We start from the raw sequence: 14,287 nt of genomic DNA on the forward strand, positions 1-14,287 counted from the left end.
CAAGTAGGTACCAATTTGTTGGTGAGACGAACTGAGCAGAAAGTTTGGAAGGGTGACTATGTTGTTGACTCATTTGCAAGACAAATTACTCAAGAAAATATTCCAATATTACTTGGAAGAAAAAAGAATAAATAAATATTAAATTGACAACTTAAGAGACAAATAGGTATCTACTTAACTCTTAACAGAGATTAGACCTAAAACCTATAGTGCCTTACCTCCCTCAATAAAGAGTCAATTCCTCAGCAATTTTAACAACATAAAGATTAATAAAAAGTATCAATATAATTATTCTTGGGGGAAGTTTTTGACAGCATAAAAAATTTTAAACACAGTATTCTGTAACTTTTTTAAAAAGCTTTTGTTTTTCTGTGAACTGAGAACTACTACTATTAAACTACCTTACACATATGGTTATGTAGAAAAGTACTTCTGAAGGAATTCATACTATACAAATACGTAGTTTTTTATCTTAATAGAGTCATAGTTACTAGCAAATTGAACACCACAATGACTGCAATGCCTTTTTTTCCCCTGGCCGAGCCACACTGCTTGCAGGACCTTAGTTCCCCGACCAGGGACTGAATCCAGGCCACAGCAGTGAAAGCACAGAGTCCTAATCACTGGACCACCAGGAAATTCCCTGAAATGCCTTTTAAATACACTGAATCAGCCTAAATTCATGTGCTAGGTCACTCCTTTATCATACCAAGTTATGATCTAATGCAATGGAAAATTACATAGTCATTCAATCATTATCCTATCTTTTCCTGTTTATGCTAATTTTTAAATATTAGTAATTGAGAACAAGTTACATTCACAAAGAAATTACCAATAACCACATAATCGAAGAGAAAAAGTGGTACTTACTCTCTTTTCATGCTTTTCATATTCCAAAGTGCTAGATACCCATCAGAAAAACCAACAGCAAGCTGATTTGTCCGGTTTATGTAACTAAGGGTTGAAACGGCTGTTCCTGATGGGCTTACTAACTGAAAACACAGATGGCGTCCCTCTCGCATCACATTTTCTCTGATGTGTGGTACTTCGGCTGGGATACCAGTTATAACTTCAAGGTCTAAAAAATAAATAAGACAAGTAAGATTAACAAACTATAAACAGCATAAAAGCAAGTGTGTCGCCCAGTATTTAAGCAGCAACTGAAAACTACTGGGGTCAAGTAAAATAAGATTAGTGATAACAAGGCATACTGAACTATAAAATAACCACCTTTATTTCAAATGCTATAATTTTCAAAGTACATTTAATTGTATAATTTCTTAAAAATCTCATAGTACACATCAAATATTATCTAAAGTAGACTATTTTAAAAGAATTAAACAATTTCCTTAACAATCATAAATAAAGCTGATGGTTTCTTTATTCAAATTTAGAACTAACAACCTAAATATTCCCCTTGGAGAACGGCTGGTTCCAAGTCAGAAGCAGAAAATATATAAGATGAGCCTGGCACATCCTGTGCCAGAAATCTAGGAAGCTATCAAAATCTGAGGGGATGTGTCAGACTACATGAAGGTGCCTTCGTTAGCAAAAACAGAACATTTTTGAGCATGAGAAGACAATAATGAAAATGAATAAAACACATTAAGTACAATATATAAAACTCCATGAGTTCCTGCCCTCCTTACTTACAAGAGACCTTACTGAATTGAAACACTGAAAGTGGCTGAGTACCAGCTTCTTACTCTGAAAATTAGTACTTAAAGAAATAGTAATATAAGCATTTATTCTCCCTTTTCTGTACAAACTGTATTTCAAGGTGAACAAATAGTCCTAGTTAATCAGAAAATTATTCTTTAGATTAACAGAACTTTAAAATCATCTTTTTTGCAGCCTAATGACACAAGAAACCTAGGCAACAATCTCAATGGATGAAACAAAGTATGTGTTTTGTTTTTTTTTTTTTTTAGTACGCGGGCCTCTCACCGCTGCAGCCTCTCCCGCTGCAGAGCACAGGCTCCGGATGCACAGGCTCAGCGGCCATGGCTCACGGGCCCAGCCGCTCCGCAGCACGCGTGATCCTCCCGGACCAGGGCACGAACCCGCGTCCCCTGCATTAGCAGGCGGACTCCCAACCACTGTGCCACCAGGGAAGCCCCAAAGTATGGTTTTTCAACCTTGGCTCCATTGACATCTTGAGTCAGATAATTCTTTGCTGTGGGGGCTGTCTTGTGCTTTATAGGATGTTTACAGCATCCTTGGCTTCTATCTACCAGACGCCAAGTAGCATCATCTCCCTCCAGTATTAATGGCCAAAAATGTCTCCAGATATGACCAAAAATCTAGAGGGCAAAAAATCACCACCAGTTGAGAACCACTGGTACAAAGGTTGATGGATCATGCTGTCGTCAACTGAACCCACTGATCACTGAATATGAAACAAGACACCATGTGCCTCCTGCTGTGATACATTAGGAAATACCCAGCACTTCTGAAGTATACTTGTCAAGTGTTAAATCAATCTAATCAGAGCTAACTTACAATTGCAGAAAATACAAAATGTAAATGACATCACATGAAGACACACAGATAATTCCAAAATGTGGGGTACTCTACCAGATAACTAACATCTTCAGCAAGTCAGTGGCACTAAAAATAAATAAATGAATAAGGAGAGGATAGAGGGAGGACGGCTCTAAATTCAAATAGACATGAGATGCAAACTGTCAAATGTAAGTCCATATTTAATGTCGTTAACAGTGGTAAACGGCATCATGATTATGTAGTAAAATAACTGTTATTTGGTAAATGGCATCATGATTATGTAGTAAAATAACCGTTATTTAGATTATTTGTAGTAAAATAATCGATTTGCTTTAGATTAGTACAGAGTAAAAAAGAAAGAAGGGTGACTTCCCTGGTGGTCCAGTGGTTAAGACTCCATGCTCCCAATGCAGGGGGCGAGGGTTCGATCCCTGGTCTGGGAACTAAGATCAAGCATGCCACACGGTGCAGCCAAAAATAAAAATAAAATTAAAAAAAGAAAGAGAGAGAGAAGGGGGGAAAAGGGAAATAAAAGAGGACAGATGCACATATGGGTAAATTTTGAAAACTAACTTGAATTTAGGTAACAGGTTTGTGGGAATTTTTTTTTTTTTTTTTTTTTTTTTTTTTTGCGGTACACGGGCCTCTCACTGTTGCGGCCTCTCCCGTTGCGGAGCGCAGGCTCCGGACGCGCAGGCTCAGCGGCCATGGCTCACGGGCCCAGCCGCTCTGCGGCATGTGGGATCTTCCCGGACCGGGGCACGAACCCGTGTCCCCTGCATCGGCAGGCGGACTCTCAACCACTGCGCCATCAGGGAAGTCCTGTGGGAATTTTTATACTGGTCTATCTACTCGAAGATGTTTGAAATGTTTAAATAAAAAAAAATTCAGGCCCATTCACTGATATAACTGTTGTGCAAGAGCAGATTCCCTCAATGCTGTTATGAAGGGGAAAAATATCCTGTCACATTGTACTTGAATGATTACCCTCCTAATCCATTCTGCTTCTGATTTTTTCCCCCCAGAAAACAGCAAGTGATTACATTTTGCCAAAATAACTAGTTAATAAATGGAATACTGTAAACTTATTCAAGAGAATAAAGCAGACTCTACATGCACTGATATGGAAAGATGTATAAGAAATACTATTAAGTTTGAAAAAGTTGCAAAATAGTATTTATAGTATGTTTATCATGTTAGGAACTTCATTTTCTACGTTGTGTGTGTTTCAGTGAAGTCTAAATAGCTGTAATTATAAATTACTTCTGTAAACAAAAAATTAATTTTGCATTAAACCCCAAAACTCAACTTTTTGTATGCTATAAAATTCAATGGCTTCCTAATTCTCATAATTGAGAAACGGATTCTGATCTTTGATTACAATCCAGAGAGTTTCACTATAAAATTACCCTTGTGTTGAATTTAACTACTAACTACTGACTCCTGAAATAAAGCATGTTTCAACCCTACTATTTTGATCTGAAGAGTTTTAATTATGAATACAGGTATTTTAATTAGCCTTAGACCTACAGCAATATCATCTACAAAACACTCTGGAACAAAACTCCATCAAGACTAATTCCTTCATCAATTTTCTACAAAGAGCAGTTAAATCATTTCTAATATTCTACAAATTCATTTTTAGTTACTGTTATTTATACTAATCAATTCTTTTCATTTCAACTTTACTGGGGATTTTATTAAGATCAATGAGATCTTAATACATATCCAATTTCCAGGTATAGTTTCCATCACTATGAGAATTTTTTTTCCTTAAGTGCATGTGTGGCCATTACTTTTAGCAAATCAAACTTTTTCATGTCATATTTTGCAGATTTAAATTTTGATCAGATAAACTGGTTCTTCAGTTAATTTCTGGTCAAACATAATTTTTACCACTTGCAGTTTTTTTTTTTTTTTTTTTTTTTTTTGCGGTACGCAGGCCTCTCACTGTTGTGGCCTCTCCCGTTGCAGAGCACAGGCTCCAGATGCGCAGGCTCAGCAGCCATGGCTCACGGGCCCAGCCGCTCCGCGGCATGCGGGATCCTCCCAGACTGGGGCACGAACCTGTGTCCCCTGCATCGGCAGGCGGACTCTCAACCACTGCGCCACCAGGGAAGCCCACCACTTGCAGTTTTAATCAGTTTTATTACATACCAACAGTTATTAGTTATACTCATTATAAATTGGGACAAAATACTGATATGTATCTATTTCTTAGCTGATCCATAAATAAACAGATCTGCACTAATATTACAGGACTTTTTTAAAGAATTTATTATTTATTTATTATATTATTTATCTTTGGCTGTGTTGGGTCTTAGTTGTGGCATGCGGGATCTTCATGGAGGCACACGGGCATCCCTCTAGTTGTGGCATGCAGGTTTTCTCTTCTCTAGCTGTGGCACACAGGCTGCAGGGCACGTGGGCTCTGTAGTTTGCAGCACACAGGCTCTCTAGTTGAGGCACCTGAGCTCAGTTGTTACAGGGTGTGGGCTGAGTTGACCCACAGCATGTGGGATCTTAGTTTCCTGACCAGGGATCAAACCCGAGTCCCCTGCATTGTAAGACGGATTCTCTACCACTGAACCACCAGAAGTCCCAACAGGACTATTTTAAAAATCAAGAAGGTCCTCAAGGAATAGTCCTTTCCTGAAACTTTATTGGTAATACACACATTTTTAGAAGTTTTTAGGTTGGCTCTCCTCCCTACATAAACCAATCAAGTAAGAGTCTCATAAATCACAAATATAACAAAACAAAAAACACTTGAGGAGTAGATTTATAAATATATGCATTAGTATTAAAGGGGGAAAATTATCTCTCTTCACTTAAGTAGCTTTAGTTCTATTTTAGGATGTTATTTTGTGAGGGAAGACTTTTAAATTACTGTTATTTATTGCTTTATTTCTATCTTGGGCTTACTGTAGGAACATAAACAGTATGCCAAAAACACTATGTTAGATCCTACATAGTTGGATAATTTTATACTGCCTGATAAGGATCAAGATTTTATACCTTTCTTCTGGCATTTACTTAATAACTTGAATATATTATTCAAGTGTATATCTGGAAACATATCCCTATCTCTTTCAAGATCTAGTCTATAAACACTTCATCAATAAAATAGAATAACTCATGCAAAATAATCTCCATAGTGCCCAAAACAATAAAATACGAGCAAACAATTTTTTTAAAAAAGATACTTAAAGAAGTTTCTATATAACATCTTTTGACTATTTAAAAAAAAAAATCAATCCATTGCATCAGAATACTTAGATGCTTAATTTCTGGTTTCAAGCAAAGAATGATTAATTAATCACCTGATGCCTCTACTTCATTCTGATTGCATGACAAGTCATCCAAACACAGGTCAATAAGAAGGATCTGTCCAACATCAGTTACCACAACTGCCACACCAAAAAGCCATCGCAGACTTGGGTGTAAATGCTGAGTACTTGCGCTGGCTCCTCCATGATTAATTATAGGTTCAATAGCTGTAACCTAGAAAGCAGAATATATCATTTGCTTTTCTTATACAAAGTGAGAAAACACAACAAATTTTGAGGTTAAAGCAGGTTATTAGTTATACAGATGTTAACATTCTCCAATACAGAATCATAAATCTGCATTTGATACTTGCAAATCTGAATAACATAATGAAATGTTCAGATATAACAAGAATTACATGATGCAGTTAGAATATAACTGGTGTTTATCAAGACTTTATTATATTCCAGGCATTATGCTAATCAATTCATAATAACCCTTTGATATCAGACTATATATAATTATCCCTGTTTAAAGATGAAACACCCTGAGGCTTAGAATAGCTGAGTTATTCAAGTCACAGTCATTAAGTATAAAACTGAAACCTAGATTTTTCTCACTTTAAAACTCTTAACCAGCTACTGTATAAGTATATAGCCTCTTCTCTAAGGAAGACTAAAAATAAATCGTTTCAGAAAAATTTACTGTTTACACTTTTTAAAAAAGGTCCTTTTTATGCGCTAAAGCCTGAAGAGGTCTAACTTTCTTTAAAAGGGCTACATTATAATGGACTTCACACAAAGCTTTGGCAGTAACTGGATCACTGACATTTTAACAAGGACTGAAATTACTTAAAATCATAGCTAGCTACATTAATGTAGCTACATTATGGAGTTGTATTTTTCCTCTTCATCTCATGAGTCAAATTTTAAATGTCTGTACCTAATAGTCTGTATTTTAGCTTACACTTAGCTTTCCTTCTGTTTCTTATTAATTCACGAAAATTAATTAGGTATGATATTTGATAATTAAGTATTTGGTGATTTCTACTATAATACTGATGAATATCCTAGAAAGAAAAGAGGCAATTTGCTATCAATGGTTTATGTGTTAATGTAAGGTTAAAGTTTGTTTCAGGCTGTAATTTATTATTACAGACAAAACCCTGGCTTTCTCAATATTTCATTAGTACACAAAACATTCCTTAGTGTTTCTAATTCTGAAAGCTGTAATTTCACGGATTGTCTTCCTTTTCTAAATTATGTAATGTCTATAAATACTAAAGCATGTTCTCTTTAATTCCTTCAGTGAAGGGTAAGGGATCTGTTTGCATTCCTCATATAAATACTATACATGAAGTTATTGACAATGCTACCTTAATTAATTTTAAAGTGAGGCAGTTAAAAGCAAATTTAAGAGGGGATACTGTGCCCTAGTCAAAAAAGGGCTAGTTGACTGAACTCCTTTTGAAGGTATCTATCACTCCTCTCCCAATCTTTTCCTTCCCCTATCATATCAACCATTCATCCAATTAAGCAACCAATAATTTATCTAATTCTTATTCCTTCTCAATTACTCTTATCCAAATGATCAACAAGTCCTGTCCATGTCACCTCTGGAATCTACTTTGAATCTGTCCCATCTTCTCTATTTCTTATGTCACTTCCTCGGTTCAGTCCATCATCCTTATTTACCTGAACTACCCCAACCAAATAGCTTTTTACACTACAATTCCACTTTAAATTTAAAATGATTTCACCACAGATTTTAAGAGGAGGCCCCTAACTGCAAATAAGGCCATTCACAATCTCAATCCTCACCATTTCTGGCACCCACTTCCTCCTTCCCTTCTCTCCCGCCATTCTAAATAAGACTGGTTTTCCAGATGTTCCATACTCTGACTTTTTACACGTTGGTCTCTTTGCCTAAAATTTCCAACCTTTTTGAACAGAAATCATCCAGGTGTTCTCCACGTTCCAAGTGCTAAAATTATCAAAGCACTTATTATATTTATGCTGTCATCCTATAATCTGTCTTCTCCCACTAGACTATAAGCCTTTTTGGACAGCATGGACCAAGTTCAATTCATCTACTTACCCCCAAAATCTAGCACATAGTTTGATTTACAGTAAGCACTCAATAAATTGCCAAATAATTCTGTCTTTAAAATCATCATCACTGGCAAGTACCTATAAGATACCAGGCTATAAATTACTTCACACCCCACTGGGTTGGTTTCCTCACTATAAAAACATTATTATTTTGTCATTAAGCTCCCTTTTAACTTTAAAAATTCTATTCTATGACGATATACATTACATACATACCTACATATACTTTTGTGTGTAAAGTGCATACTTCTTTCACACTGTTAGAAAAAGAATTCTACTCTTCCATGATTTTTGTCTTTGTGTGTATTTGTAAGTGTATACATCTTCTCACCATGTAAAAAGAGCAGTAATAAATCTGTTGAAGAAACAACCTGAATTCAAAGAACTTCTATAATTACTACTGGATAAGATGCCTGGCATATCAAGGCATACATGTTAGAATAAATGGTGAATATAAATGAACTCACTATTTAAATATATTATTCACATCTTAAATGGTAATAAAGACATATTTTACATATTGCTGCAAGGTTACAGTCTCAAATTAAAAGAGAAAAACACAGAGGCAAGGAAAAAATGCCATAGTAATGAATATAATATTTTTATAAACTTTTGGTGTCCTCATAAAACACACCTGGATGTAAGAACAAAACTCAGATGATACTTTTCATATAAAAGATCAGAACACTACATGTCATCACTATTTTTACTCTGTAATTTTCTAACCAAGAACAAGGAAGTTATATTTTAATTTTTTTAAAATTTCATTGATTTACGTTGTTAATTTCTTCTGTACAGCAAAGTAACTCAGTTATACATATACGTAGATATATATTCTTTATATATATACACATATTTTCTTTTCTATTATGGCTTATCACAGGATATTGAATACAGTTCCCTGTGCTATACGGCAGGACCCTGTCGTTTATCCATCCTGTACATAATAGCTTGCCTCTGTGAATATCAAGCTCCCATCCCTCCCCTACCCACCCCCACCCCCACCCCACCTAGAGCAACCACAGTCTGTTCTATCTCTGAGTCTGTTTTTGTTTCATAGATATGTTGATTTGTACCATATTTTAGACTCCATATATAAGTGATATCATATGTAGAGTCTAAAATATGATACACTAAAATATTTTAGAGTCTAAATATTAGACTTTCTAATATTTCTGACTTACTTTGCTTCGTATGATAATCTCTAGGTCCATCCGTGTTGCTGCAAATGGCATTATTTCATTCTTTTTGATGGCTGAGTAATATTCCATTGTGTGTGTGTGTGTGTGTGTGTGTGTATACATATATATATATATATATGTATACACACACACACACACACACACACACACACTTTTGTCCAAGGAAAGTTTTATTTTAAATGTTATGTTGCTTTGATAATATATTTTTACCCTCTTTATTTTAAACTTTTTAATGAAAAGCAACAAACTTCCATAAAAGTAATCTAATTACAAATGTATATAGCTCAATGAATTTTCACAAAGTGAACACACCCATGTAACCAGCAGGGGTTCGGTTTTGAAAGCAGAATGTCCACATATCTTAAGCAGTACCTACCCTTCCAGGAAGAACAACTGCTTTAACCACTCTTGATAAACCAAGGTCATAAAGACAGAGAACACTCCCTTCCACTTCTTCCAATCCAATTAACAATCCAGTTCTCTTCAGCCAAGAGAATTCTTTCACAGCTAGGACTATAGGAGGCTGTTCATTCACTCCACTGAATCTATATGCAGACAACCGCTCTCCTGTTAGAGAGTTTACTACCTCAAGTTGCGGACCACAAGCCAAGCAAGCAAGTCCATTTTTCCCTAGAAGAAAAAAAACAAAAATGTTGCTTATTTTAATATTGTATATATACAACAAAACTAAACAGCAGTTAGCTCTTTTACATATATAATATACAGCTCATTATCTCCAAACTGAAATCTAAGCATTTACAGAACAGAGTGGTCCTCTAATTAGTAAAATAAATTGAACAACTACTAATGCAATAATAATAAAGTAACCATTCAGTAAAGGTACCATGTTATATGCTTAAATACATTATCTCACTTACTCCTTGTTACACCTCAATACAGAAATAAGGCAACTAAACTTTCATACAACTGTATGAATGAATGACTTGCCCAAAACCCACATGGCTACGAATACCAGAGCCAGAAGTGGATCGCAAGTCTGTTTAACTCCCAAACTCATATTTTTACTACATTATACCTTAAGAGTTAAACTAGGTTTTATGGGAGTTATAAAAGTATAACTCATGATTCTGTCACTGAAGAGTTCAAAATCTGAGAAGACGAGACATAACCAGTATAATAATAGGAAATATCAGAAGCCCTTCTTGGCCCCTGACTAGTCATGTCTGGATTTTATTCTTCATGCGACCTAAAGTAACTGGAGGGTTTTAAGCAGGACAGTGACAATCTGATTTACATTTTTAAATGTTAGTCCAGATGCTAAGCAGAGAATGGACAATAAGGTGGGACCAGAGCAGAAGTAGGGAGATGGTACCCTATGCTTGGTTGGTGGCCATGAATAGAGAAAAGTGGATTGACTGGAGATTCATCTCAGAGGCAGAACTAAAAGGATTTACTTGCTGATGAATAATATATAGGGAGGTGAGTAATACAGAAAAATCAAGAACTAGACCCTGAATTTTCCCTTGAACAGCTAAACGAATGATGTTCATTTTTACTACTAAATTTGTGATGTCTACCATGCATCCAAATAGATAGCTGTATATACTAGGATTATAGCTGAGAGAGGCTAAAGAGTTTAAAAAAAATAGCACGGCACAGTGGGGACCAAGAACGCATGGGGTCAAAGCTCATTTTTGCCACTTGCTTTCTTTGTAACTGGGACCAAGTTACTTAACCTATTTGATTCTCAGTTACACAGAATAGTGCCTAATTAGAGAAACCTAGTAGTTACCTCAATGAAAAGTTGTTACAGTACCTAGTATGTAAGAGTAGTACTGTTATTACCTTCAATATTCAAGAGAATAGCACTATAAATAGCTAAATTACTGATCTATATGTTTTGTTGTCTTCCTACTAGGCAGGATGGCTATAAAATTCATTTTCAGAAAAGTCTTCTGCAACATATTTCACTAGACTGAAATCCATAATTTAATGGCTTCTCTGGTCTAATTCTCTGCTGTATTATATAATGTAAAACATCATTATTATTAAGATCTTGTTCAGATTAATAGAATTAAGAAATAAGACTTTCAGAATATATTGTATCACCTAGGGCACTACAATCAGGTTTTTCTACTCATAAGACTGTTCAGGTTCTAATCTAAACTCATCACTGATAAAACCTACTAAAGGAAAACCAGCCATGTATCATTTCTACTTTCCAAATGCAGATACTCAATACTAAGAGATATAAAATATATGGTATTGCAAAAAGGAAAAATGAACTATAATACCCCAGGAGATTCAATGAAAATGTGCTCAAGTAGGTAGAAATTAATACATATGTAGTTGTAGATGTAATATATAAGACCACTCTAAGCAGGTTCTGATTTTTTTTCTTCCACACTAAAGGAACTGCAATATATGCTTAATATTATTTATCTTAATATATGCTTATTATTAATCTTATTAAATTTAGCAATAATGTTGCTAAATTTTCAGCAACATTATTTTACCTGCAGCAAACTTTCCACGAAGCACAGATTCTAATGTTATTTCATCTTCTCCAAGGGCTTGGATAGTCACTTCTGGGAATTGTGCTGCTACAGTCACTTGTGCTGTTAGGTCTCGCATACTTCCACTGCAAGTATTTTTTAAAGTAAGATTATTATGATATATTTGTACTATAAGACACTTGATTATCTCTAACCAAGGGGAAAGGGAAAAAAGAAAAGAAAAAGAAGAAGCTACCATACAAAAGTAAATAAACTGAAACTAAAATCTGATTATGAACTACACATTATGTGCTTTGGGTCTGAGACATTCTCTCCTAAGAAAGTATTTCCCAAACAGCCTTAGGAGGGTAAAGATTCATTAAGCCAGATGGCCTAAGGACATACATGAGTGCCTACATTCTTCGAAGACTGGGTTCAATGCAATTAATCTTATTGCTTCATTTACTCTCAAAGAACATTTCACATACAAAACAGGAAAAATTGCTATTATTTTAGAAAAGTTACCACTACAGTAAAGGAGGAGAAAGTCCATGAAAAATGTCCAAACCCACAGTAACCTCAGGAATTGAGTTTGGCACGTCTTTAACCGCACAGAAAAAAAATCTAAAATTATCTTTCATTTACAATGTATAGAACAGTAGATTTCCTAAATGACTCTTCCATTGTAAACAGTGAAAAATGACGGCTGAGATATAAAAGTATCTTTTTGAAAGATTATGGAGTTGGCAAAGCCAAAAGTGGAAACAGTAGGAGTTCTAGAAAATATATAAGCTGGCTTGGGTCTTGAGGGTTAGCTACTAAATCCAGTTCTGGTGACCCTGATCTTGTTTTGAGCATCCTGAGGTCCACAGAGGCTGAAGAAAAAGCTTAGGGCTAACCCCCCCAACCCCCATTAAACTCCATAGGGCTATATCATCAGCATAAAGGTGAATGAGACAAACACCCTCTGTGCAGGACTGCGAGCAATAAAGCTGTTCATTTTGACCATGGCTGAAAATTTCTATACAGAAAAAGAAAATTTCCCTTCATACAAATTAGTGGCCAGAGTTCAAGCTATGGTACCAGAAAATACTCAGGCGAAGAATATTATAAAGTAGTCTCAGGTTGGCAATGCTCCAAGCAACCCACAGAAGCCACCAAATATTTGAACTGAACTCTCTAGAATTTCAAAGAGTTCTCAAAGATGAAGTTCCAAAGGAAATGAGCTTACGATCAAAATAACAAAACTTTAACAAGGACATCAGGATCAACAGCCAGCAGAATCAGGCTATCAAAGACTTCATTCAGATACTGAAAAGATCAGAGAACAGAAAATATGTTTAACAGGTTTAAAGAAATCAAAGATTTAGTTTGCTAATGAGGAATAAACTTTATAATGAAAATTGGTCAAGTAGATTTGGGGGGAAAAAAAAGAACTTCTGGAATGAAAAAATGAAGTAAAATTTAGAACTCAATGGGGAGAAAACCTCAAAGGAGCAATGAGAATGTAGCAGCTACAGTGCAACAATATGAACAAACATCAGAGTATATTATTAAACAAAAGTAGAGAAAATACGTGCAGAATTACATTTATTTAAAGTTTAAAAGGCTACAAAACTAAAAAAAAATATTGCCTAAGAATACAAACACATGTAGCAATAGTATGAATAACACAAAGGAAACCATAAACACTAAGTCCACAATAGTCGTTACCTATGAGAGGAGAGAAAGGGGAATGGAATGGAGAAGAATACACAAGGGTCTCCAGGTAATGGTAATTTTCTTTTTCTAAAACTTGGTAGCAAGTACATAGGTATTCTTTGCATCACGGTTCTTCATAAGTAGGTACAAAAGAATATTTGTAAGTTAAGTCAATAAAAACAAACTCAAAAGATAAGAAAAGCAGTGGAGAGAGAAAATGTAGCACAGAGAGACAAAGAGATGAGTAGTTAAAAGTTACAGACAATACAGGGAGAAAATCTAACATATGTTTATTCAGAATCCCCCCAAAATATAACATGAATGGCAAGGAGGAGGCAATATTCTAAAAGATATTTCCCAGATTTGTAGAGACAAACTAATTCTCTGAAATCAGGAAGACCAGTGAATCCTAGGTCAAATAAAAAGAAATGACTTTTCAACAACAGTGGAAGTCAGAAGTCTGGAATATCTTCAAAATTCTAAGCAAAAATAGTTCTCAACATATAGTTTATATATCACTGAAATTATCCCTGAAAACAAACATGAAAACACATTTTTGGACAAAAACTGAGTTTAGCGCAAACAGATCCTCCCTTAAAGGGAATTCTAAAAGAAGGCTTCAGGTAGAATAATGATCAGACACAACTTCTGAGACACAAAAAGAATGGTGTGTCAAAGTACTGGTAAATAAATGGAAAAACCTAAAATATGGACAACATAACAGCAACAATAATAATGGCCAAGTATTGGATTTAAATAAAGCATCTGTAATCCTCTTGTTGTCTTGAGAATGAAGAGACATTTGACTTATTTTAGACTTTGTTACATATCCAAGTTGAAAACATATATAGGAAGAGGCATACACAAGAACGTATATATATATTAGTAGAAAGTTTCCTTAATAGCAAAATGCTAAAAATAACCAAACAAAATAAAGAGAAATTTGCTTTATCAGATTATAAAAACATACTATTATTCAATACATTATAATAATTAAAACCGTAATAATAATATGCTAGTAATGGACAAATAGATCAATGAA

At 35.0% G+C, this 14,287-nt stretch overlaps 1 protein-coding gene across 1 annotated transcript in view; it reads right to left on the reverse strand.

The window, feature by feature from the left end:
• Positions 1-11,690, reverse strand: part of AHCTF1 (AT-hook containing transcription factor 1) — a 71,920-nt gene extending 60,230 nt beyond the window's left edge. The window contains exons 1-4 of the mRNA XM_079696316.1: positions 11,566-11,690; positions 9,465-9,718; positions 5,829-6,009; positions 871-1,078 (exon numbers count right to left, since the gene is read on the reverse strand). Coding sequence (XP_079552442.1) covers positions 871-1,078; positions 5,829-6,009; positions 9,465-9,718; positions 11,566-11,683 — 761 coding nt within the window. The 5' untranslated portion in view covers positions 11,684-11,690. The remainder of the gene's footprint in view (positions 1-870; positions 1,079-5,828; positions 6,010-9,464; positions 9,719-11,565) is intronic.
• Positions 11,691-14,287: the final 2,597 nt, after the last annotated feature.

This window comes from Hyperoodon ampullatus (genome assembly GCF_949752795.1).
Source record: "Hyperoodon ampullatus genome assembly, chromosome: 2".
NCBI classification, from domain to species: Eukaryota; Metazoa; Chordata; class Mammalia; order Artiodactyla; family Ziphiidae; genus Hyperoodon; species Hyperoodon ampullatus.